This window comes from Gopherus evgoodei, chromosome 23 (assembly GCF_007399415.2).
Source record: "Gopherus evgoodei ecotype Sinaloan lineage chromosome 23, rGopEvg1_v1.p, whole genome shotgun sequence".
Classification (NCBI taxonomy): Eukaryota; Metazoa; Chordata; order Testudines; family Testudinidae; genus Gopherus; species Gopherus evgoodei.
In genome coordinates, this window is record NC_044344.1 from 7,624,508 (window position 1) to 7,650,765 (window position 26,258).

Genomic DNA, 26,258 nt, shown 5'->3' on the forward strand with positions numbered 1-26,258 from the left:
CTTCGCCAATTCAGCACCCAGCTTCTCCCTAATAAAGTGCTAGTGAAGCCTGTGTTGTGCCGACTCTTGCCCAAGGGGTCGGGACTCTTGGGTTCAAGTCTCATCTCTGCCACTGACTCACTGGGACCTCGGCAAAGTCACTTCCCCTCTCTGTGCTTCACTTTCCCGACCTATAAAATGGGACCATTAACAAACGTGTAAAAAAAGCAGCGACATCTTTCCTTACAATCCTGTGGAACAGCAAGCAGGAGTCTCACACCCAAGCTTGTATTTATAGGAGCCAGCAGCCTGGCTGTGGAGTCCTACACACAATGTGTACAGCAGAAAACAGACAACAAGAGTAGCTGGAAAACGTCATCTTTTAATGTGGTTTTGGCTTCTTTTTCAAGGTGTCTCGCCTTTCTTTAGCTATCCCAACAGTGTGACGTTAGGGTCTTACTGCTTTCTCCTTAACCAGTGCATAAGGCTACTGTGCACCAGAACTGATCAACAAATGTCAGCTGGGAACTTCAGAGCGGCCAAAGGGACGCAGACACCAAACCGCCAGTGAAATTCCAGCTAGTGCCTTTGAAAACCCCACACACAAATGGGGTGAAATTGTCAGAAGTGACAAAGTCCCACGTTTGTAAAAGTCTTCAGGCGTTGATGCACTTGGCATTGTGACAGTTAACTGTATTAGGAACCTAAACCACATTTTAAGAGCCTAAATCCTACTGACTCTCAATGGGATTTCGGCACCTAAATGCCTAAATCCTTTTTGAAAATGAGATGTAGGTTCCTAAATCAATTCGGTTTCACTGAGCATGGCAATGCCTAAATACTTTTCCAAATCTGGGCCTAAGTGACTTAGCAGCCTATGGCCCATTTTCAAAAGTGACGTAGAAATCTAAGTCTTACTGTAATTGGGACTTAGGCACCTGAGCAACTTTTGAAAACAAGCTAGGTTCCTAAGTCCCCTGGGCACTTTTGAACATTTTACCCTGATCACAAACCTACTCGTCATCCATCCCCAGCATCCCTGGCAGTGAAACATTTAAATGTCAAATTGCTAGATATTTGCCATGAATCTACCGTGAATTCTTGCTAGTCAGCCAGTAAAGCAGCAGTAAATCTGAGGCCATGTCTACATCTAAAATTTTGCAGCGCTGGTTGTTACAGCTGTATTAGTACAGCTGTATAGGGCCAGCGCTGCAGTGGCCACACTTACAGCAACCAGCGCTGCAAGTGGTGTTAGATGTGGCCACACTGCAGCGCTGTTGGGCGGCTTCAAGGGGGGTTCCGGGAACGAGAGAGCAAACCGGGAAAGGAGACCAGCTTCGCCGCGGTTTGCTCTCGCGTTCCCGGAGCCACCCAGCAAACCGCAGGGAAGGAGACCTGCTTGCTCGGGGTTCCGGGAACGCGAGAGCAAACCGGGAAAGGAGACCAGCTTCGCCGCGGTTTGCTCTCGCGTTCCCCGAACCACCCTGCAAACCGCAGGGAAGGAGACCTGCTTGCTCGGGGTTCCGGGAACGAGAGAGCAAACCGGGAAAGGAGACCAGCTTCGCCGCGGTTTGCTCTCGCGTTCCCGGAGCCACCCAGCAAACCGCAGGGAAGGAGACCTGCTTGCTCGGGGTTCCGGGAACGAGAGAGCAAACTGGGAAAGGAGACCAGCTTGATTACCAGAGGCTTCCTCCTTCCACGGAGGTCAAGAAAAGCGCTGGTAAGTGTCTACATTGGATTACCCAGCGCTGGATCACCAGCGCTGGATCCTCTACACCCGAGACAAAACGGGAGTACGGCCAGCGCTGCAAACAGGGAGTTGCAGCGCTGGTGGTGCCCTGCAGATGTGTACACCTTCAAAGTTGCAGCGCTGTAACTCCCTCACCAGCGCTGCAACTTTCTGATGTAGACAAGCCCTGAGATGATCTGCTGAAGCACTAGCATCCCCAGTGGCAGGGTTAAAGGAGAGCCTGTCTGGTTAAGTGCCATGATCCTGTAATGAACTCTTAAAATGCCAGCACTACCCACGCTAAGCCCCAGTAAGCCCAAGAGGAAATGTACAAGTACCATAGCTTCAACTGGTGAGGCACAAGCTAAAAGCAATGTGCATATGAAGCAGAAGATGGGAGACATTATTCAGATACGAGGAATCGGGCAGCAGGACTCAAGACCTGGGCTCTGTTCCCAGCTCTGCCACAGATTTCTTGCATGATCTTGGGCAAGGCAGTTCATCCTCAGTTTCCCATCTGTACAATGGGGGTAACAACACTGCTGTGCCTCATGGAGGACAAATCCCTAAGTATCTGGGAGGTACTAGGTACTTCAGTGATGCCCGACACCTCAAAGTCGGCCTGTTTATTTAGGTGCTTAACTTTAGGATAAGAAATTCTGGCTTACACGTCTCTCCTGCCAGCATCTCTGTTGGTGGCTTAAGTAAGATCTGACCACCTGGCTCTGGAGCGGAAAAGCAGCTGAAGTTTCCTCTGTTCACGTGCCTGTGATTAGGGGGAAGACAGGAAGGATGGCCCAGTGGTTAGGGCACAAGCCTGGATTCGGAAGACACAGGGTCTGTTCCCTGCACAGTCACGGACACCCTGGGTTACTATGGGCCTCTGAGTCTCAATTCCCCATCTGTAACATGGGGTTAATAGACATGGCTGGCGGGGGAGAAGAGGTGTGTGGGATGAACATAGTAAAGCTGTGAGGTGCTCAGATACGGAGAAGTACCATAGGCGGGGTTTTGCCTGGCTTGATTAAAGCCAAACAAAGTCCGGTAAGAAATGAAACAAGGGGTGGAGTTAAAAGCCTTTTCTCATTTAATCATCAGAAATACATGATGGGAAAGTGGTTTAGAAAATAGGGAAGACGCAACAGCAGGTCAAAGTGGAAAGCTTGATCTAGGCAGTTGAGACAATGACTATGGTTGAGAGCTCTCCTTAGGCGGGCAGGGCGCTAGAGCTAGAGAGATCCTGCATGCCAGCTGGCCTCGCAACCAAAGACAAACCCAACCTGGTGGCAGGAGGCCCTTATGGGGCAAAGGCAAGTTGTCTCTGGGCAGCATGTCACCTTATAACATGGAGCGCAGTCTCCCACCCTGTCCCTGACACTGACAATCACTGGCCAGGGTTGTAAGACATGGGATCCTCAGAGGGTTGGGAACTGGACTTTTCCCCCCTTTCAAGCTTCCCTTCCTCACTCAGTCACTCCCCCCAGCACTCTGGAAATCCCCCCTCTCAGGGGGATGGGTAGCAGCTCCCGTCTGTGAAGCTGTTCATTCCCCCAGGCTTTGGCAGGCAGGATTGTCCCGTTGTAAAGCAGTGTCCATCTGCTCCCTCCATGGGGCTGTGCTAGGAGACCAGCCAATACACAACTGAGTCACACGGGTGCTCCAATGATGGACTGGAGACAGCATGGACGGATGGACACAGAGCGGGAGCGGGGCAAGAGGCAAAATTATTCCTTTCTCATCTCCGGAGCAGCTTCCTTCTCCCTCTCAAGAGCACTGAGGGCTGATCCCCTTTGAAATCGCTCCTCTCCGTAGCACTGCTTCCTTTTGGGGAGCAGGGTTTCTTTGTAACCCCATGAAATTCCACAGGCAGTAGTTAGAAGCACAGTGAGAACCAGCTTAAGTAACGAATGGAGGACAGTTACTCTGGCTTGGACATTGGCCTGCTGGGTGATCTTGGACAAGTCACGTCCCCGCTCCGTGCCTCAGTTTCCCCATCTGTACAATGGGGATGATGACACTGACCTCCTTTGTAAAGAGCTTTGAGATCTACTGATGCAAAGCACTAAATAAGAGCTAGCTTATTATTACTGTTGTCCCCAACCCCACACACACACACACACCACATTGCAACCAATGTGCAGAGTTCACCACAGACGATGAATGGGTGGCTTTGAAGTCCCCCACTCAGTTCATTGTCGGCATCTTTCCAGTAACCAATCATCTGGCTCCCCAGGGGGACTCCCACGCTTCCAGGATCCACTCCTCCTTTCAGCGGAGAAATTATGCTGCTCACACACCCACTGAGCTAGTCTTACCCTGTTCTACAATGTCCAGGAAGATCCCTTCCCTCTGCTGCTACACAGAGCCAGAAGAGTGAGGTTCTATAGGGCTGTGCTTAAAACACCTGTCAAAGTGCGATGAAGGACTAGCGTGCTTGAGAAGGAGGTAGCCGCTGAGGCCCCTGGCCTGTCAATGGGAAAAATCAACTAGGAATTTTTAAAAAATAGTAAAAAAAAGAATAAATAATGGTGATTTAAAAAATAACCTAATCCCATCCCCTCCCCCAAACTGCAGAGCCTCCCCGAGGCCCATCCTATCCGCCCCCACTTGTCCCATCTCAACCATCTGTGGCCAAGATGATGACAGCCCCAAAGATACCAACGTTCTGCCCGATGAGTTTCATCTGGTTCCAGAACTCGATGCGCCGGGAGTCATGCCAGTAGCCGAGGTTCCCATCAATGAACAGGATGACCAGGGGCAGGATCACCGAGAGGATCTGGGCGGCCGTGCTGACATAATAACCGGACAGGAATGACAGGGCCAGCACCCCATAGAGGATGAAGAGTAGCTGCAGGGTGATCTCGCCACCTAGGATGTGGTTGAGGTAAGCCAGACGATCCTCCTTGCTGTGCTGGAGGGAATAGGCCTGTAGGGCATAGTGGAACAGTAAACCAAGAGGTAGGAGCAAATTCATACACACTGAATAGGTCTGTACTGCAATCAGGATGTGTGACTACAGCACGGCTAGACATACCCACACTAGCTTTGATCTAGCCCTGCCCGGCCAGGACCCTGGGTACATACACCAGGGGCCCCCCACCCAGCTGCATACACACAAAATGGACAATGACTGCCTAGGAAGGAGTACTGCGGAAAGGGATCTGGGGGGTCAGAGTGGACCACAAGCTAAATATGAGTCAACAGTGTAGCGCTGTTGCAAAAAAAAGCAAACACCATTCTGGGATGTATTAGCAGGAGCACTGTAAGCAAGATACGAGAAGTAATTCTTCCGCTCTACTCAGGCTTCAGCTGCAGGATTGAGTCCAGTTCTGGGCGCCACATTGCATGAAAGATGTGGACAAATTGGAGAGAGTCCAGAGAAGAGCAACAAAAATGATTAAAGGTCTAGAAAACATGGCCTATGAGGGAAGATAGAAAAAAATTGGGTTTGTTTACTCTGGAGAAGAGAAGACTGAGAAGGGGACATGAGAACAGTTTTCAAGTACATAAAAGGCTGTTACAAGGAAGAGGGAGAAAAATTGTTCTTCTTAACATCTGAGGACAGGACAAGAAGCAATGGGCTTAAATTGCAGCAAGGGAGGTTTAGGTTGGACATTAGGAAAAACTTCCGAACTGTCAGGGTGGTTTAGCACTGGAATAAACTGACTAGGGTGGCTGTGGAATCTCCATCATTGGAGATTTTTAAGAGCAGGTTAGACAGACACCTGTCAGGGACTGTCTAGATAATACTTAGTCCTGCCATGAGTGCAGGGGACTGGACTAGAGACCTCTCAAGGTCCCTTCCAGTTCTATGATTCTATGTTGCGGCAGCTTCACTGCTACCATTACTGAAGCTACCTCAGGTACGTCTACATGTCGTGCAATCACATCCCTCCCAGTGCAGTGTAGACGTATCCACAGCCTTTCATCCCAAAAGGCTTTGGGGATTGTGTGCGCTATGGCAGCTGCTTCACTGCACGCACTCAATCACTACACAGCAGCTTAGGGGTGCAGGAGACCAACTGAAACTGAAGGAGGCCCAATGCAATTCACAGAGTATAGGCCAAAAGGGACCATTATGATCATCCAGTCCAACCTTCGGCATAGCCCATCAAGACTTCCCGGAATGAATTCCTGCTGCTGGTGGTTGAACTAGAGTGCGGATCTTTTAGACAAACAGTCAACCTTGAACTAAAATTTTCTAGCGATGGAGAATCCACCACAACCTTCAGCAAATTGTTCCAGTGGTTCAGTGTTCAGTTCGGTTTTCACACCTCAACTGCTAAAACAGGGCCTCATCCTCCCTGATTGAACTGACCTCGTTATCTCTAGCTTGCTTGCTAGCATATATATACCTGCCCCTGGAAATTTCCACTACATGCATCTGAGGAAGTGGGTATTCACCCACGAAAGCTCATGCTCCAAAACGTCCGTTAGTCTATAAGGTGCCACAGGATTCTTTGCTGCTTTTACATTATCAAGTGTTTGTTCCCCTTGTAGGTACTTCCAGCCTGTGATCAGGTACCCCCTTAATCTTCTCTTTGTTAAGCTAAATAGACTGGGCTCCTTGCGCCTCTTAGCATCAGGCAGGTTTTCTAACCCTTTAATCCTTCTCGTCGCTCTTCTCTGACCCCTCTCCAATTTATCAACATCCTTCTTGAATTGTGGGCACCAGAACTGGACACAGGATTCCAGCAGCGGTCACACGAGTGCCAAATTCCGAGGTAAAATAACCTCCCCTCTCCTACTCAAGATTTGCCAGTTTATTACTAGTCTGAATGTATCTAGCGTCAACTTCTAGCCGTTGGATCTCATTATAGTTTAATCATCAGGCTGGAATTTGGCCAGGAGACCAAGGTTAATAGCTGACTTTTGCCCAAAGCACCATGGGATCAGGATGCCAGTTTTACATCCCCTCTGAAAGGCAGTGCCACCCGTGGCACAGTGCCCCCTGCTGTCATGCTGAGGGTTCTGATTTAATACAGCCTCAGCAGGAAGGAATAGTGCCTGCTACTCAATCAAACAATAACCACAAAGACTAAGGGCACAAGTGGTGCCAAAACACTGTCTCCATTTCTCTGCCTCGTCCACCTGCAGGGCTGTTCTTAGGGGATCATGGAAGCTGATGCTCCTCCCACCAATCCAATCCACTTCCTCTGTTTCTGTCCAGTCATATGCAAATAGTGCTATGGCTTTCTAAACATCCCAGAATCCTTTGCAGTAGGCTGCAGGGCTGTCCAAAGGAGGTGCAAAGAATTCTAGAACCGATGCGACACCCAAAGGCACCTTGCTGCACCCGAACAAACAAAAATAGGGAGCAGCAAAAAGTCCACAGGCAGAGTAAGCAGGTCAGGGCTGGCCAGTACCCATGGCAGCTGGGGTGTTCCTCTGGCAACAGCCCTTTTTACTCCAAGGGGCACCCTAAGTGGCCACCTGTGCCCCACAGAGAATCCCCCCCAGCTCTGAAGGGCCTGCCAACAAGAAAGAACAGCAACAGATGTGCACGTTGTAAATATCCGAACTGCCTCTGCTAACAAGCAAAGAGGCTGGAGGCCTTGTCTGATCTCCTCCAGCTGTGATACAAGCTGCTCCAACACCCACACTTTCCCAATTGCGGCCACAGCCACATAATCCCAGTTTCTTTCCGATCACCCTGCTTCGTCCCCGTGCTCTGGTGATTTCACTGCAAGCCAACGCACGATGCCTAGCAATGACAAAGCTGTGCACGAAAGCCCACCATGGCACCAGGCAGCTCCTGCCCCGCTGGGTACATACCACGCAGATGAGGTAGATGCCGAGGAAGACCTGCCCCGTGGACTGCAGGGACCTGCTCCGTGGCTTCTGACGATAGATCTCACCAGCCCCACTCGCCAAAATCAGGAACCCACCAATGATAGCTATGGTTCGTGAGTACATCCTCACCTGCAGGGGGAAATCACGCAGCGTGTACATCTGTTAGCGACTGGGAAATAAAAAGGAGCCCCATAAACTTAAAATAAATAAAAGCACGAGGCATTCAGATACATGAAAACAACATCTGCAGGGGCATTACATTGGATACAGAGCTCTCATCTTCACATTTCAGGGCACAAGCTGATCATCAGCTGAGGTCAGGAAGAAAGTGTGTGGGCTTGTAGCTAGGTGCGCTATGCAATCTCGCTGAAGCAGCTGCTTTGGCCACGAGATAGCGGACTAGCAGGATCAAAACAGGGGTGGAGGTGGAAGAGAAGGGGAAGGACAGGGCAATGGGGATAATTCTTGCTCTCACTGAAATACTAACATGGAGACTGAAGCCTTCTTCTATTCACAAAGCAGATGCAACCCAGGCATTAGCAGGGCAAGTCACCCCTTACACCATCCTGATCTCAAGGAGCGAGGGAGCGATTCAGTCTCTATGGCCTCTTAATTCCTTGCCCTCCCCGCTGAAAGAGCCAACAAGGAGGCCCAGTGAGGATACTAGCTTCACTTGGATGTTAGTGCCTGGGGGCCTGGACTGAGATCTACACTCATTTCAGATAGGCCAAAGAGCCCAGGATTACTAAGCAAGGCTGGCATGGGAACAGATGAGGCAGCTGCCCCCTAGCCGATCGGCCCCCCAGGGAATTCCGATGAACACATCACCTTCAGCCAGTCACCGTAGTGCACATAGCCCCCGATATACGCCGCATACGTGCCGACTGCCAGCTGAAGAGCAGCTCCCAGTGCAAACCACCTGCGCTTCACCCCGAAGGACATGAAGCTGGCACACAACACTGCTGCCCCCATGTCCAAGTACAGATATGGGACTGGGATGTCAGGTTTCCTAGGGGGAGACAAGGAAGGAGTTTCAATCCAGTTGGACATCTGAGGAATCAAGTCATACCACATGAGCAGGACAAAGCAGCCACAACCCTCCATCCGCATGTGAGCTCAGGGTGCCCAAAACTGTGTTCGGGCACTGCCTTGGGAAGAACTCTGCTTTCAGGCTGGAGATATTAGAAACCTGAGTTCGCTCTCCCACATTAGCCTGCGACAGTATCCAAGGGACAGCCCTGGACACGGAGGTCCTGTATTTATCCTGGAGTATGTAAGGGCCAAAGAGTGGCAAGGGAAGTTTCCTCCCGTCATCCCATCAGCATGCTTCAGTCGCAGTCTTCTCTAACAATAATCCATAGGTTTTATACAGCTCTTTTCTTCCATAGATCTCAAAGCACTTTCCAAAGAAGGTCAGTATCATTATCCCCATATTACAGAAGGGGAAACTGAGGCACAGAGCAGGGAAGCAAATCCACTCAAAAAATAAAATACAGTAAGTTCTCCTGGGCAAAGAATGTCTATTATTCTATTTGTACAGCACCTAGCACAACAGAGGTCCATCTTGGTTGGCCCGTCAGCACTACCATAATAAACATAATAAACAAAATACCCAAGGTCACCCAGCAGGCCAGTGGCAAAGCCTGGAATAGAACCCACATCTCCTGACCCCTAGTCCAGTGATCTATCCACTAGGCAACACTGCCTCCCCAAATGCCTACCATGAATGGAGGGGGAGGCCACTCAAATTATCCAAGCTTGCTGTTCCACATGTTATGAAAATAAGCTCAAAGCCATTCACAGTGTCTCTCTGCATGACCCAGCACCATCAGAAAAGCGCCAGCTCTAACTCCCCAAAGGCACACGCAGTGCTACATGGTTTCCACTCCAGCATTAGCTGCATCTGGGTATTGCAATCCAAATAGGGTTGCCACCTTTCTAATTGCTGGTAATGGGCCCTGCCCCACCTTTTTCCCCTAAGGCCGCACCCCTGCTCCACCTCCTCCCTTGAGTTCCCGCCCCCTTCTCCACCTCTTCCCTAGGCTCCACTCCCTTTTCTGCCTCTTCCCCCAAGGGTCCACTCTGTCACACATGCCTCTGCCTTCCCTGCTGGCTGGCTCCACTCCACCTTCTCGGCCCCAGCTGGGTTCGCTCTGCTGATCCAGGGCTGGGACAGGAGCTGCTGCAGGCTAACAAGGAGCCTGTGGGCAGGTAGGAGGCAGCCCCCAGCTACTACGCAGGGGCTGGGTTAATGACCAGGCACCTCCTGCCACCTCCGAGCTTTAGAAAACCGGACACCTGGCAACCCTAACCATGAACAGTCTAGCACCTCACGTAAGCAACAGCTAAGCCTCAGGAAGTCCGGTAAGGAAGGATTTAGCGCCTGAGCTACGGTCCCCCGGCTTAAGGCAGAGCCTTGATGTTACTTTAGCACCAGCAGATGCAAGGCCATTAACCAGACCACGCCTAGGAACAGTGTGTAGCACAGACAGCTGCTGCCTCAGGGGACCAATTCTCATCCTGCCCTTAACTCTGCCCTTCCCCATGACCCCCACCACCACCCTCTCCTCCTCCCCCACCACCCGTGACCCTGACTCCATCGATCCTAACTTCTACTCCCTCCTCCCCATCTAACCCCTTCTCCTACCCACTGTCCCTCCTTCCCACACGACTCCACCCCACCCTGACTCCTCCCCATCTCATCCCCTGCCCCTCCCCATCCCTCCTGACTCCACTCCACCGTGACTCCTCCCCATCTCATCCCCTGCCCCTCCCCAATCCCTTCTGGCCCCGCCCCATCCCTCCTGACTCCACCCCACCCCCAAGTCCTCCCCATCTCATCCCCTGCCCCTCCCCCATCCCTCCTAGCTCCTCCTCTGACCGCCCCGCCCCCGCCCCGCCCACCTCCGGGCGTCGGCCCGCTCCGCGAAGAGCATGAGGGCGCTGAGGCAGTTCCAGAAGGGGAAGCGCGTGAGCAGCACCGAGCCGAGCTGCATCAGCAGCCGCAGCAACCGCCGCCGCCGAGCCCCGGCCGCCGCCATCTTAGTGCGGGGCAGCCCAGCCGGTCCGGCAGCGCGCTTCCGCTCGCATCCGTCCCCACATGTGCCCGGCCGGAAACGCGCCCCGCCAGCAGCCGGGTTCCGCCCACGGGAGGTTCCTCGGGAGGTGCGCGAGCGCAGGCTCCTTCCAGCCCCGCTGCCGCTGGAGTCGATGGGCCTCCCCACGCCCAGCAGTGTGCGGGGTGGGGGGTCCTCGCTACAGAGCCCGGCCAGGGGCAGGCCCCCTGCCCCGTTCTGACCCCTGTGCACCAGCCAGCTGTCTCAGGATGGGGGGAGAGAACCCAGGAGTTCTCTGCTCTCTCTATCCCCCTGCCCTGCTGGGAAAAGAACCCAGGACTCCTGACTCCCAAACCCCCTCCCCAATGCATGCACCCCCTGTTCTAACCTCCTTCCCTATTCCCTGCCAAGGGCTGGCAGCAGAACCTGGGAGCCTTGACTCCAAACCCCCCTCCCCAATGCATGCACCCCCAGTTCTAACTTCCTTCCCTATTCCCTGCCAAGGGCTGGCAGCAGAACCTGAGAGCCTTGACTCCAAACCCCCTCCCCAATGCATGCAACCCCCTATCTAACCTCCTTCCCTATTCCCTGCCAAGGGCTGGCAGCAGAACCTGGGAGCCTTGACTCCAACCCCCCCTCCCCAATGCATGCACCACCTGTTCTAACCTCCTTCCCTATTCCCTGCCAAGGGCTGGCAGCAGAACCTGGGAGCCTTGACTCCAAACCCCCCTCCCCAATGCATGCACCCCCCTATCTAACCTCCTTCCCTATTCCCTGCCAAGGGCTGGCAACAGAACCCAGAAGTCCTAACTCCTCAACCCCCTCCTCAATGCATGCACCCCCTGTTCTAACCTGCTTCCCTATTCCCTGCCAAGGGCTGGCAGCAGAACCCAGGAGCCCTGACTCCCAAACTCCCTCCCCAATGCATGACCCCCTGTTCTAACTTCCTTCCCTATTCCCTGCCAAAGGCTGGCAACAGAACCCAGGAGCCCTGACTTCCAATCTCCCCGCTCTTCCCTTCTAAGAGCTGGGATCTAATCCAGGAGTCCTGACTTAGTCCCTCCCCCAACCACCTGCCACCGCTCCCTTCCCACAAGAGTGAACAGAACCCAGGCTCCTGACTCCCAATCCCCACATCCTCATCCTCAGCCCCTAGACCCCAGCGCCTTCCAAGGGCTGGGATCAGACTCCAGGAGGCACGGCTGTCAGTCCCCACCCAGCTGTAATGCTCCTCTCCCCATCCTTCAGTGCTGCTCTGGGAGCACTCCCCCTATTTCTAGCTGATAATCGGTTAATAAAATCTGGCCCTAGGCTCCCACATCTCAGCCTGGTGCCTGCAGCTTTGACCATCATTTTAGATGGTTCCGTGGAAGAATTCACCTTTCTTTCTCCCTTTGCAGTCTGGAGGACCCCAGATGGACCTAAAGAGAGCTGAGGCCTACCAAGAACACTTTACATTTTGCTCCTACAGCTGGTGAATTCCTGAGTGATGGGGGGATTAATTAAGAATGTGGGATTATGGGATGCTGGCTTCCTGCCCTTGGTGAGGTTTCTGCCAACACAGTAAATCCAGCTTTAGGACACAGAGTTTGCTGCAATGCCAGCAAATTATATCTGAGCTCAATGAGGGGGTAGAGGGACGGGAGACCAATGATCTTCTGTTCAAGAACGTTTCAGTCCAGGCCCTGGATTTGTGATGAGCCAAATTTCCCCTACTCTTGTGACTGGCTTCAGCAGTGGCACAGCTGTTGGACTAACAGCCAGATTTCCAAGGCCTCAGCACCCATGTGTGTATATTACAGATCCCCCTCTGTGCTGACCCACAGAGAACAAGCCTGTTACAGGCACATGATCAAACCTAGCTCCAGCTGTCCTCATCCCTTGACCACCTCCTCCCAAGACCCCCCTGCCCCTAACTGCCCCCTGGAATCCCACCCCCTTATCCAACCCCCCTGCTCCCTGTCCCCTGACTGCCCTCCTGACCCCACTCGCTTTTAGCTCTGGAGGTCCTGGTTCAGTCCTCTTGGTGCTGGTCCACATAACAGCCCTCACATGGGCACTAAAATAAGCATTAAAACTTTGCAGAAGTGATGCTTACAGCTGGGTTTTCCAAGCAGCCCAGCATTCAATACATATGGCTCTTTGGAAAAACCCAGCTACTTACCTTGCTTAAATGGGTGGCTGAGCACTTGTGAAATGTGTCCCAAGCCCTTCTGTGCCTTAAACAAGTTGACAGGGTGCCAGCCAACGAGCAAAATTTTCCTCTTAGCCTGCACCACAAGCGCACGTATGCAGGCGTGTAACTTTACACGCAGGAGCAGTTCTGCTGAGTTCAATACTCTCCCGGATAACAAGTGGAGTCCCCCCTGGGCTCCATACGGAGCCTGTTTTTACAGCCCAAGCCCCGGCCAGGTCGGTTTAGAGAATTATAGTTACCTGGCTTTGACTTGTACTTGAACTCATTCTGGGTGTGTCATACCAGTTCTCAGCGCCCATTGCCATTGGGGGGCTGTGTGCATAACGCCCTGTGCAGAGCATTCACACTGTGCTCCACAGAGACAAGGGTGTCCCAGCCCCGAGCGAACCAGAGAGGGACTTGCTAGAGCATCAGTGGGCAAACTTTTTGGCCCGAGGGCCACATCGGGGTTGCGCAACTGTATGGAGGGCTGGGCGCCTCCCCAAACAGCCTGGCCCCAGCCCCCTGACTGCTCCCCTCAGAGCCTCCAACCCAGCCAACCGCCCCTGCTCCCTGTCCCGACTGCGCTCCTGACCCCTATCCACATCCCCACCCCCTGACAAGCACCCCTCCCAACGCTCCCTGTTCCCCATCCCCTGACCACCCCCCCAGAACCTCCACCACATCCAACTGCCCCTGCTCCCTGTCCCCTGACTCCTAGCCACACCCCCGACAACTCCCCTGGGACCCCCACCCCCTATCCAATCACACTCTGCTCCTCATCCCCTGCCCCCCCACCCCAACTGCCCCCTGGGATCCCACCCCCTTATCCAACCCCCCCTGCTCCCTGACTGCCCTCCCGACCCCTATCCACATCCCCCCCGAGGACTCCCACTCCCAAAGCTCCCTGTTCCTCATCCCCTGACCACCACCCCAGAACCTCCACCCCATCCAACCATCCCCTCCTCCCTGACTGCCTCCCAGGATCCCCTGCTCCCTTACCCAACCCCCCTGCTCCCCTCGCCTTACCAGCAGCAGGAGCTTGCAGCCGCGACCCCCAGCCATAGCCAGCTGCACTCCCCCCACTGCCCAGTGGGAGCAGTGGGCCAGAGCGTAGCCCATGCAGTGGCGTGGCTGCGGGGAAGGGGCCGGGGACGAGGCTCCCTGGCTGGGAGCTCAGGGGCCGGGCAGGACGGTCCCACCTGCGAGACGTGGCCTGTAGTTTGCCCATGTCTGTGCTAGAGGAAGGCTGGGCTTGTGGAGACGGCACTGGACTGGAAAATATGGGGTCACAGCCCATCTGGGTCACAAATTTCCTGCATGACGTTGGTCAGGCTTTCAAGAGGCCACCATCCATAACGAGGGGTCAGGTTTTTAGCAGCGTAGAGGCAGGGGGACATGTGTGTCCGACACCCATCGTGTTGAGCGCGTTGGAAAATGTGGCCCTTGCCTTCAGCTTCTGTCTGTAAAATGGGAATAAGATTTCACCTGGCCATGGCGGAGATAAATCCAAAACCACTTCAGAGATGCTCAGATAACAATACCTAGACCTTGCCATTAATAGGTCTCTCAGCCTTTTAGAAAGGAAGCCAGGGCCATTACCCCCATTTTATAGATGGGGAAACTGAGCAAGAGAGGGAAAGTGACCCAATAGGCCACTAGCAGAGCAAGGAACAGAACCCAGGTCTCAGTTCACCACCCTGCACGCTGAACCATGCTGTTCCTACCCTGGTGGGGGACCACTGGGCCCAATGATCATTTCACTGTTTCTCACTATCCCATCCTGGCGCTGGATTCAGGAAACAAGACTTGCCTGGCCCTTTAATCAGCGCCGAGACCTTAGAAGAGGGGAGAGAAACCAGTGGAAAATGCTGCCAACCAACATCACTGAGGCCACGTCCACACTACAGAGTAAAATCGAAATTAATAAAATCGATTTTATAAAACATTTTATAAAATCGATTTTACGAGTCCCCATTAGGGCACATTACTTCGGTGGTGTGCGTCCATGGTCCCAGGCTACCATCGATTTCTGGAGCGGTGCACTTTGGGTAGCTCAGTAAAAGAATGGGACCAATAACTTCGATTTCCGTCCACACTAACCCTAAATCGATATAGTAATATCGATTTTAGGGTTGCTCCTCTCGTTGAGCAGGAGTACAGAAATCGATTTTAAGACCCCTTAAAATCGATTTTAAGTACCTTGTAGTGTGGACGGGTACAGCGTTAAAATCGATTTAACGCTGTTTAAATCGATTTAACGCTGTAGTGTGGACCAGGCCTGAGCCTGGAAGCTCCCTGGGGAAGGGGCTGTCTCTCCGTGCTCAGTGCTGTACACACAGAACGAGGGGGCCCTGCTCCAGCATTAGGGCCTAGTGCGATACACACAGTAAACACCACACACGCACCCAGAAAAACCAGCTTTTATTTCTTTTCCACAACAGGATTCTGCAGCCCAGCGGCCGTATTATCTTATCTAATTATCTTAGCAGCCAGGAACCCCTTGGCACAAAGGTTTCCCAGTAGATGACTCCACAGGGGATTTGCCCCTGCCCCAGCTCAAAGAGCTTTGGGACTGGCTCAAAACACAGCCCTGTTCTCTAGCTGTGGTTAGTAGGAGCCTGACAGGAAGGCGATTCAGGGCCTGATCCTGTAAGAGGCAGATCCCCCTCATTGGGGGAAGCCCCAGACCGGCAGCACCTCACAGGATCAGACCCCTAGCTGGGGATAAACCTCTGAACGTTCTCAGGTCTCACAATCCCTCCTCCAGCCTGGCCCCCAAAGCTGTCCTCCTGCACCCACATTCCCTGCCAAATCATTCATGCCCCACAAATTGTAAAATCCCGTGGCCAAAGGACCCGCCCCCCAGGAGAGCTGCCTGGTCCACCTGTGACACCAAACACACGACCTGACCTAATCCTCACTCTCCTTCTCCCTCCAAGAGGCGCTCGGGCCTCCTGGCGGGGCTGCTCACCCTCCGGCAGGAGGATTTGTAATCTGCTGGTTAAGCCAGAGCTGCTGCCACGGCTGGGTCCAGGACTGGGCCGAGGAGGTGAATGCACAGCGAGGGCCTTGTGGTTTGGAGCGTGGCTCACAGCACCACTGGGCCAGGCGGGAGTAGGGCTGAGGGCTAGGCAGAGGCTCCAGCCAGCAGCCTGTGATCACAGCCAGTACCCTGCTGCCGAGACCTCTTTGCTCTTCAGGGCGTTGGTTTAGGTGGAAAGGAAGGGTCAGAACCAGGCCAGAGCTTCCTAGGCAAGCTTCCCCCAGGCAGCCCTGGCCTCAGGATTGATGTGGAGCAGGTGGTTCCTCCTGACCACTGAGTCAAGGGCCCCCCACCAGCCCAAGAGGTTTCACACACGGAGCAGACAACCAGCTCTGCCTAGCAGCTCCCCACCCACTGCACCGGCCTCCAGAGGGAAGCCCCAGCAGCCCCTAAACCTGCTCTTCCCACAAGGCAGTGCTTTAACGCTACCCCCAAACTCCATCGGGCCAGCTCAGAGCAGAGGAGGGTCTGAGAAGGGCAGGATCGAGCATCAGGACCCCCGGGTTCTATTCCCAGCTCACTGCACTGATCTTGGCTGAAGCGCCGTGCCTCAGTTTCCCCAGCTGTAAGGCAGGGGTAATCCCCGCCTCGTAGGGAAGGGCTGCGAGGGCTGACGGAGCCAGAACTGCTGAGTTGAAGGGCAAAACCAGAGCACTGTTCTCCTTTCCCTCCCGTCAGCTCTGCGAAGCCAGTGTAGTCGAGGGCGGGTGGGGGGGAGATTCCCTCCCTCCCCCTCTTCACCACATTCCAGTTGGCTACATCTGTGCAATCCCCACACAGGCCAGCAGGGGGCAGGAGAAGCATCACTGGAGGCAGCTGTTAAAGGCCAGCGCGCTTGTGGGGGGTGTGCCCGAGGGAGGGTTTGAAGGCCGGGGAGGTGGGTGCAGGGGCGTAGCAGGGCAGCCGTTGGCTCTCAGAACCTGGTGGCAATGAGCAGGTGAAAGGAAGGGACCTGGCCCGACTCTGATGGGACCGAGCGGGAGCCCCCTGGGGTCAGTGCACCAGGTCACATCTCCGGGCAGGGCGGCTCTGGATAAAGCGTCCCCACACCAGGCATCCGGGCTTGAGTCCCGAGGAGCTGGGAATAGGGCCAGTCAGCGCGGATCCAGGAGAGCTCAAAAGCAAAGGCTTCTCACGCACCAGGCGCTGGCTTTCCCACCCCTCATCTCACTTCTCCTGCGGGTCGAGGGGGCCGTCCGACTCATTCCAGTTCTTCTCCTGGCTCTTCTTCCTGTTCCTCTCCGCCATGACGATGGCGGCGATGACCGTCACCAGGACGGTGACCGTGATCACCAGGACAGTGGCTGTCTCAGCCACGCACAGCTGGGTGTCCACAGAAACCAGAGGCAAGCCGGCCAGCTGCCAGGGACTGGCACAGGTGATATTGGTGTAGTCTTCCACATGGAGGTGGCGGACGCTCAGGATCTTGCTAAAGACCCGCTGGAGGTCACAGTCGCAGGCCCAGGGGTTGCCAGCGAGCTGGAGGTGGGTGCTCGGCGTCTGGATGTTCAGGAAGGTCTTGAATTTGAGGTGGATGAGCTGGTTGCCGGTTAAGACCAGGAGGTTCACGTTGTGCAGGGAGGTGAAGGCCTCCAGCTCGATGGCACTGATGTTGTTGGTGCCAAGGAAGAGGACTTCTAGGTTCTGGAGCATGGAGAAGAAGCCGTTGTGGACAATCCCCAGACGGTTGGACTGGAGGTAGAGGTAGCGGAGCCTGGACAGGCCCCGAAAGGCCCCCTTCTCAATGGAAGCCACTTGATTGTAGCTCAGGTCCAGCTTCTCTAGGCTCTCCAGGTGCTGCAGGCTCTCATAGCCCACGGCCGACAGCCGGTTGTAGGCCGCCTTGAGCTCCTTCAGGGAGGCCAGTTCATCGGAGAAGTCAGGAGGCAGCTGGGCCAGGAGGTTGTGGCTGAGGTCTATCTTCTCCAGGAAGCCCAGGCACGTGAAGGCCTTGGGCCAGAGCTGGCCAACAGAGTTGTGGGCCAGGAGCAAGATCTTCATAGACCACAGGGTGTCGAAGGAGCCTGCCTCCAGGCTGGTCAGGCTGTTGTGCCTCAGATCCAGGAGCCACGTGCTATGCGGGATGCTGCGGGGGATGTGGGCCAGGTGCCGGCCACGGCAGTCCACGAAATCCGAGGATTCGTAGCAGATGCACAGGTGGGGACAGGCCTTGGCGGCTCCTGCCACCGGCACCCAAAGCAGGAGAGCCAGGAAGAAGGGCAGCATCATGGAGGCGGGCTACAGAGCCCACATAGAGCAGAAGCCCGGCGCCGACAGAAGGAGAGAGGGCCCAGCCAAGCCAGCAGCCCCGTTCGGGTCGCTTTCCACCCCACAGATGGGGAGGGAGGTCAGGTTTCCTTGGAGGAGGCTGTAACAAAGAGTCCTTTGTTGAGTGATAAGCCCAGAGCTTTCTTGGTCTCTCTCCTTCCAGGACAAAGCAGGAGACGGAACCTGAACGATCCAGTGGGGAGGGAACGGCTCGGATAGGTCCTTGGGCTGGGGGAGGACCTCCCGGGCTCTTTTTTTACAGCCCTGCGGGCCAGTCCCTCGCTTTGCCAGCAGCGCTGCAGCTTTTGCCTTGCGCTAGATCTGCTGGGCAGAGGAGGGGTGAGAGCAGCCGGTAAGGGATTACCCAAGCTGCCCCCAGGGCTGCCCGTTCCGGCCAGCAGAGAGACAGGCAGACAGACAGCAGCAGGCACGGGGCGAGGTTTTTGTGCTGAGCCTCAAGGAGGCGCGGCAGGGAGGGGGCAGGAGCTTGAAGGCCGCCTGTGCCCTGGCTGAATTCAGGGGTGAAGCAAATCCCGGTGTAAATCAGATTGCTCCCCAGCATGAAATCCCTGTAGCAGTGAACGCTGTGGAGCATTCCCTCCTGACCCCCCCCCGGCATGCCCCCTACACTAGGGCTTGCAATGGGGGCAGTTTAGGGCTGGTGGCCCTGGGGAAATGCCCCTGTGTGCTGACAGCAGTGAGGTCGCAGGGTGACCAGATAGCAACTGTGAAATAACGGGACGGGGGGTGGGGGTAATAGGAGCCTTTATAAGAAAAAGTCCCCAAAAACACGACTGTCTCTATAAAAACGGGACATCTGGTCACCCTAGCGGGGCGGGGGATTAGCAGGCCAGGATCTGGGGATGGAAATCTGATCTGCACGGGGGTGGGGGCACTTCCCACCCCAGCTCTGGCTCACAAACATCCGGCCTGTGTCCTCCTCTTGACAGGTGGGGCCCCCCACGGCTCAGCACTGCCCCCTGGCACCAGAAGGTCTCACAGCCAGGCCAGTGGCCATAGGGCAGCCCCAGGCCTCCTGCTTTTAGGCAACCCGCAGCAGCAGGAGATCGGCAGCAATTTCACCCACCCAGCCAGCTGCCGGTTCAAACCGTTACCCCGTTTGGGACACTAATCTCAGAGCCTGGAGGAAGATGGACGGGTCCCCCATAGGCAGGGGGCTGGAGTCTTGTCCCTGAGTGCCGTGCAGGCTGAGGTGCAAGGGAAGGGACCAGGCACTACTCCAGGCTGGATTCTAGACCCCCTGGGTTCCAGGTCTGCAAGACTAGAGAGGCATACTCCGGGCAGAGCAGCAGTTTCATGGGGATGGAGGTGGATGGCTCTCCCCTGGCACCCAGAGGCAGCAAGGAGGGTGTCCAAAGCCCTACACCCACACAGCCTTCCTGGGGGCTCGTGGGGAGGGAACAAAAAACGAGCCCTGCCCCCATCCCCTCTAGCCACATGGAATAACCCTCCCTTGCATCTTCTGTCTACTCCTGCTGCCAGGTAGCGTAATTAATCCTTACCTCAAGCGGCCAAGTTCTGTGGTCCTGGGTTCAAATCCTGAAGCCAGTGCTGGAGAACGTGCAATACAGAGGCCCACACTTTGGTTTTTCCTTCTTAAAAAAAAAAAAACAAACTAGGAAATTACATACCCCCAAAAATCTACATTATGGGAAGGTCATTCAGGTCGCAAAGTCAAGCACTCGGACAGTTTGGCAAAAACAGCATTAAGGTTCCCCTTGCAACCTTCCCCCCCCGTGCACCGAATGAGCCCGAGGTCCGGTGGGGGAAAAGGTGACCACACGGTCCTGTAGCTAGAGCCTGTATCATAATTAGAGCCGGGGCACAATGTTTGGGCCAAGACTTCTGCCGAGAAAGGTAAATTCAGGTTGACTGAAACGTTTCACGAATGTGGGGCAATGTAGAACTGTTTCCTCCAAAACAAAAACGGATTTTTAAAAAAATTAATATTTAATAATTGGAGCTCTGCCCATCTCCTAGAACTGGAAGGGACCTCGAAAGGTCATTGAGTCCAGCCCCCTGCCTTCACTAGCAGGACCAAGTACTGATTTTTGCCCCAGATCCCTAAGCGGCCCCCCCCCAGGATTGAACTCACAACCCTGGGTTTAGCAAGCCAATACTCAAACTGTTTCCAAACAGGTCCAAAGGGTTCATTTTGATGTCATCAAAATGAAACGTTTCCCTTCATCAGCCTAGATTCACCAAACAGGAGCTGAGGTGGTGCCACCACATTAGGGTGACCAGACAGCAAATGTGAAAAATCGGGTTGGGGGTGGGGGCTAATAGGATCCTATATAAGAAAAAGACCCAAAAATCGGGACTGTCCCTATAAAATCGGGACACCTGGTCACCTAACACCGCCCCCATTGCAATCCTTAGCCCAGCAGCTGGGGCACTCACCCAGGGCACAGGAGACCCAGGTTTGAATCCCCCAAGATGGAGCTGGGGCTAGAACTCAGAGGACACCCATGTCTGAGAGGGAAGCCACAAGCCCTGGGCTTGAGATTCGCATCCCGTCGCTATTTTGATTTACAGTTGCCAGGAATAATGTGGGCAGGGAGGGTTAGACAGTCGTTATGTAATAGCAAGTGACCTTGAGATTCCGGCAGGTCAAGCTTTGTAACCCTTCAAACTGGCAGCAGCACGCACCATAGACCAGGGGAAGAGACAGAAAAGCCAAGTGTAAGAAGGCCCCAAGAAGCATTTTTCTGCCTCTGCCTCTCTGTGCTTTTTGATTCTTAGCCATAGAAACAGATTTCCGCCAGCTTGCGCGCGCCCAACAAAACTGACATTTATCAACATTTCCTGGTTAAAAAGGGAAAATCAAACCCTCCCCAGCCTGGTGCTAAGGAAGGTGGTGGCAGCAGAACAGCGGGTGTCAATCTAGCACTTCCTTCCCTGGCTTTGATTACAAACACCCCCATGAAGCATCTCGCTGGGGGTCGAACCAAACAACATTTTTCTGACTCTTTTTGATTGGCTGGGAAAAAAAAATTAAATTGATGTTTTCCGTTATCCTCCCCCCCCCAATTTTTCGGCACTACCAGCAACTGAAAAATCCCTTATTCGCCAGCTCGACTGAAAACCCACCTGCCCGAGGGTCCAGAGCAACCTAAATTCTAGCCCGGCCTCAGTTGGGCGTGCACTCCCCCTGCATCGCTCACATGTGCGCAGAAAGGATCCCAGCCCCCTGCACCCCTGCAGTCCGTGGGGTGAGGGACAGGCCCGGCTGATCCTATCACATGGATCCCTGCTCCATGGCGTTCACCCGCTAAGCGTGAGCCCAAGAAGGTGGGGCATTGAGATCCACACCTCTAACCCAGCATGGCCTTGGGGAGTTCACGCTGAGGGGCAGCCCCTCCTTAGAGGAAGCAAAGATCTGTCTGTCCAGGCAGCCCCGGAGAAGGGGACGGAGACACACATACACACCTCCACCATTCCTGATCACATCTGGAGAAGCCAAGGAACACTGACCCTTCCCGGGTGGGCAGTGCAACCTCTGCAGGCTGGCCAGGGCAGCCAGAGCGAAGGGGTGAGCAGCTGGCCAAGTGAGAGCAGATGGCTGACTCGAAAGGCAGCGAACGAACACCAGAGATGCTCGCCCCCAGCCGCCCCGACAACCGGGGACCTGGACGTACCTCGGAAGTCAGGCCCAACTCGACCACAGCCTGGGGCCCAGCCCCCCGCGTTCTGGTCCCTGGGGCAGGCAGAGCGCTGGCTGGCAGCTGCCGGGAGGGGATTGCCTTCCCAGGAGCAAGCGAAATCTAATCTGGGCTCAGGATTACTGACACTGCCTGGCTCAGTGCCACCCCACTCGCATCCTCACCCTGCCCCTAGCGCGTCATGATACCCTGCAGGAGCCAGCCAGGTGTGTGTAGAGGGCACCGCTGGCCTATGCCCAGAGGGAGGGGGCAGGCTGGCAAGACAGGGGTTTCATCCTGCTGCTCCTCTGGCCTCTTCAGTTGGGGGGCTGGCTCGGCCCCTCCCCAAAGTCCTCTCTACCCCCAAGAGGGGCCCTGTCTCCATGCCTATAGGAGCCCACATGGTCTGCCAATCTTACCCGAGAGGGAGTATGAGCTAGTGGTTAGAGAAGCGCACCGCAGGGGGCCTGGATTCCTTTCCTGGCTCTGGGAAGGGGCTATGGGACTGGCCAGTGGAGCAGTGGACAGGGAGTCGGGGAGCCTGGGGCCCTGCCACCCACTTGCCATGCAAGCTGGGACAAGTCACCCACATTATCAAAAGCCGCCCCAGGTTTTAGGAGCTTCCATTCTTGGATGCAAAATGCCGGACACCCAGGCTCCTGCTGGCTTCACCTGGCAGCGCCCAGCACAGTAAGGGGCCACCCCAGGGCATCCCCCGCCCCAGACAGCAGCCACTTTTAGACAATGGTGGCCTCTGCGTCTCTGGGGAGCGGCGGCGCAGCCCAGCTGCCAAATGAGGAGAATGCCACTGAGCTACCCGACCTGTGGGACACCAGAGCGGTGGAGCACCTAGGGGCCAGCCCAAAGGCAGGTGCAGGATTGGAGACAGCACCACTGGGACCCCCACTCAGAACAAGTGACAGAGCCTGCCGGGTGCCCAGGGTTTATTTTTACATCCCCACCTCCCTCAATCTCCCGCCTTGTCCTGGCAGTTGGATCCTTCTTTGCCCCTTGTCCCAAATGCCTGCAGTACGTTGCTGCATGCTGTGAAACATCTGCTCCACCCCAGAGCTGGTCGCCTTTCAGTGGCAAGCAGAGCGCTCCAGGTCTGCACAAAAACGTTATGGGCGAGACACACAGGGACAATAAGGCTGCTCCTTCGCATGGTCCTGGGACTCTTTTCCTAGCTTAGCATAGGCCTTTCTCCTCCTCCCTCGCCCCTGTCCCCCAACCCACTTCTCTTTCTCCCGCTGCAGTGAGATTTCAGCGCTCCAGCCAGGATCCCCAGCAAAGCCCCAGGGTTTCGAATTCATGGGCCTAGTACCGTGGAGTCTCCCGTTTCACTCCCTCTGCACCCGAGCCAGCCATGCAAAATTCATCACCCTCACGTCTCATCCATAATTCAACAGCCGTCCCCACCCACAGCAACTAATCAAGGCTAGTGTCCAGTAAACACATACAAATCCAGCGCTCCCGGCCTGGCCGGATACCTGACACAGTGGGACATGCTCCATCTGCTGCACACAGACCTTGAGGAGGGATGGCCATGGGTATCCCAGCTCCCTCCACACAGCCACCACCCCCATCCCTTTGGGTGGCTCGTACAGCTGTAGCTAATCTACCCCTGACTCCTCCTGGAGAGAAGCTAGCACTGCTCTCCCTGCTACGGTGCCTCCTGCTGGGAGAGGCTGGGAGCTCCCCTCACAGCCAGGGCTCCTGCCCTGCTCCCTACAGCGCCTCCTACTGGGAGTAGCTGGGAGCTCCAACCCCTACGGCCAGTGCTCCTGCCCCATTCCATACAGCGCCCCCTGCTGGGAGAGGCTGGGAGCTCCCCTCACAGCCAGGGCTCCTGCCCTGCTCCCTACAGCGCCTCCTTCTGGAAGTAGCTGGGAGCTCCAACCCCTACAGCCAGTGCTCCTGCCCTGCTCCCTACAGCACCTCCTACTGGGAGCAGCTGGGAGCTACCCCCCACAGCCAATACTGCTGCCCCATTCCATACAGCGCCCCCTACTGGGAGAGGTAGGGACTGGAGCAGCTGGGAGCTCCACCCACAGCCAGTGCTCCTGCCCCATTTCATACAGCGCCCCCTGCTGGGAGAGGCTGGGGCTGCAGTGGCTGGGAGCTCCCCCCACAGCCCACGCTCCTGCCCACTTTAAGGCCTGTGGCAGGGACACACTCAGCCAACTCCGCCACCAGGAGCGGCCCGTCTCACAGCAAATGACGCCCCAACCCCTTCCCGCATCCCACAGCTTTTGCCAAGCAGCGATGCCAACACAACCCCAGCAGGTGGCGCTCTCAGACCATGCACCACACCCAAGGCTGTGCGCTAAGGAGCACTAGGCCAGGTCTGCCTCCCAAAAGTGAAGTGGCCCCCGCTACATCGCTGAGGGGTGTATGCAAAATCCACCCCCGTGAGCCAGGTCGTTACGCCCACTGAACCCAGGGAAGGCGGGTTAACCCCCGTCGCGATGGTGAGGGTCTGCCCTAAAACGCTGCAGCTGGCCCGCCAGAGCGCTAAGAGCGGAGGTCCAGCAAGAGCAGGACACAAGCCAGGGGGACTCGCTGGGCACAACCCTACAGCTCCCAGGCCCTTCACAAACGAGGCCACGTGTGGCTTTTGCTAAGCGCTGGCCCGCCTGCCTGGGGACCCGAGATCGGCTGCACTCTCCCCACCAGTCGCTCCTGCTGGGTGAGGCTGCGGCTGCCAGGCTGCTGGGGAAGAGCACCCGAGCCAACGTGACACTCACGGAGAGGCCAATGCTCCAGAGCTGGCCTAGAACGTGCAAGATGCAAGAGGAGATGTTCCCAGGAATTGGATCAGAGCAGGGGCTGGCCCACATGGGACACAGAGCCAGGGTGCTGCCTGGACCACCAAGCAAAGGGAGTGTCTAGCCGAAATAGATAGGAACGGGCGACAGGGGATGAATCACTTGCTGCTTACCTGTTCTGTTCACTCCCTCTGGGGCACCTGGCATTGGCCACTGCTGGGAGACAGGATACTGGGCCAGATGGACCTTGGTCTGACCCGGTCTGGCCGTTCTTGCATAGGCCCTTGCAGATGGCACAATTTGCTAAGGCAAATCCTTGGTGCAGCACGATTAGAATCTTCCCGCCAAGCAGCCAACAAGTCACGGAGGCAGCAGGAACCCTAACCCCCGTCACACTGCATACTAGGGGAGGGGGCATTGCTCTGCGCTCCTTGAGATGTGCCAGCCACCCCCGTAAGCATGCACCTCCCCCCCCGCCCCCAGTGACATCTGCCTCTATGGGAGTTGGCATTGCAGGAGGCTGACAAGCTTAGGACAGGGCTCTGAAGTCACTGCTGCTTGCAGAGCGCTTGGAGACCCTGGAGCAGAAGAGACACTTGCTCTTGCACTTTAACAGTCTCCTTCCAAAGCTTGGCCACAGTGCACATGCTGTAGGAATCACAAGACCATGGGGCTCCAGCCAGCCCAAGGAAGGGGCAAGAGCCCCCAGGTCAGGAAATTCTGGGCTAGCCTATCCCAGAGAAGTTTCTACCGACCCCCTCTCATCAATCAGTGATTGGCTGAGGCCTGGAAGCATCAGTTTACAGCCCACATTAATGCAGCTGTGGGTGCCCTGAGCCATCTAAATCCTTTTCTGAATCCTACCAAGCTCTTGGTTTCAATATAGAATCATAGAATATCAGGGTTGGAAGGGACCTCAGGAGGTCATCTACTCCAACCCCCTGCTCAAGGCAGGACCAATCCCGATAGATTTTTGCCCCAGATCCCTAAATGCCCCCTTCAAGGATTGAATTCACAACCCTGGGTTTAGCAGGCCAATGCTCAAACCACTGCTCTCTCTCCCCCATATATAATAATTGGAGATATACCAATCTCCTAGAACTGGAAGAGACCTCAAAAGGTCATTGAGTCCAGCCCCCTGCCTTCACTAGCAGGACCAAGTACTGATTTTTGCCCCAGATCCCTAAGTGGCCCCCTCAAGGATTGAACTCACAACCCTGGGTTTAGCAGGCCAATACTCAAACCACTGAGCTATCCAATATCTTGTGGCAGTGAGTTCCACTGGTTGATGCTCTGGCCTGAATGGAGCCCGCCGTTACATATCACCACTACAGACCATTGATCTCTGACGCCCTTCTTGCAGTTTCAGTAGTTTTCCATCTGGCATGGGAAGCATCATCCCCTGTATTCCAGCAGAGGCCAGCCGTGCACAGCTAGGGAGAGCAACATTTCTCTAAGCAGCTCCGAGGAGCGAAATCCCCTTGAGGAATGGTTTTGATTTCAGTGCCAACCCTGCAGCCATAAGCCTCGCAGAGCACGAGGGAAATCTCCCCCTCATCCCACAGCTTCAAGCCACCAGGGCAGAGCCTTTTCAGCAGCTCTGATCTTTGCCAAGAGACAAGTTTGTCAGGTGCTTTGGCCTTAGAGGAGTTTGTCCCACTCCCCACATCCAAGTCGTTACCGTTACTGCTCACAGCAGCCAGAACAGGCATGTGACCCTGCTGGATAGAAAACCGAGACAGCAGCAAAACTGCGTTTAAGCCCATGATCTCCTGCACTTG

At 55.2% G+C, this 26,258-nt stretch overlaps 2 protein-coding genes across 4 annotated transcripts; both read right to left on the reverse strand.

Moving 5' to 3' along the window:
• Positions 1-43: 43 nt before the first annotated feature.
• Positions 44-10,566, reverse strand: TMEM101 (transmembrane protein 101). 3 transcript variants are annotated; one of them, XM_030541483.1, is made up of 5 exons: positions 10,406-10,566; positions 8,330-8,510; positions 7,484-7,630; positions 4,371-4,634; positions 44-170 (listed from the first exon to the last, which is right to left on the reverse strand). In XM_030541483.1, exons 1-5 carry the CDS (start codon positions 10,540-10,542, stop codon positions 138-140), a joined length of 762 nt encoding a protein of 253 aa, XP_030397343.1. In that variant the 5' UTR covers positions 10,543-10,566; the 3' UTR covers positions 44-137. The 3 variants fall into 3 exon arrangements, with proteins under 3 accessions (XP_030397343.1, XP_030397342.1, XP_030397344.1); XM_030541482.1 differs by lacking the exon at positions 44-170 and having other exon boundaries at positions 2,773-4,634; positions 10,406-10,565; XM_030541484.1 differs by lacking the exons at positions 44-170; positions 10,406-10,566 and adding an exon at positions 9,223-9,456 and having other exon boundaries at positions 2,773-4,634.
• A 6,059-nt stretch (positions 10,567-16,625) lies between these two features.
• Positions 16,626-19,661, reverse strand: LOC115639107 (slit homolog 2 protein-like). Its single transcript, XM_030541481.1, has 2 exons — positions 19,571-19,661; positions 16,626-18,147 (listed from the first exon to the last, which is right to left on the reverse strand). Exon 2 carries the CDS (start codon positions 18,006-18,008, stop codon positions 16,947-16,949), a length of 1,062 nt encoding a protein of 353 aa, XP_030397341.1. The 5' UTR covers positions 18,009-18,147; positions 19,571-19,661; the 3' UTR covers positions 16,626-16,946.
• Positions 19,662-26,258: the final 6,597 nt, after the last annotated feature.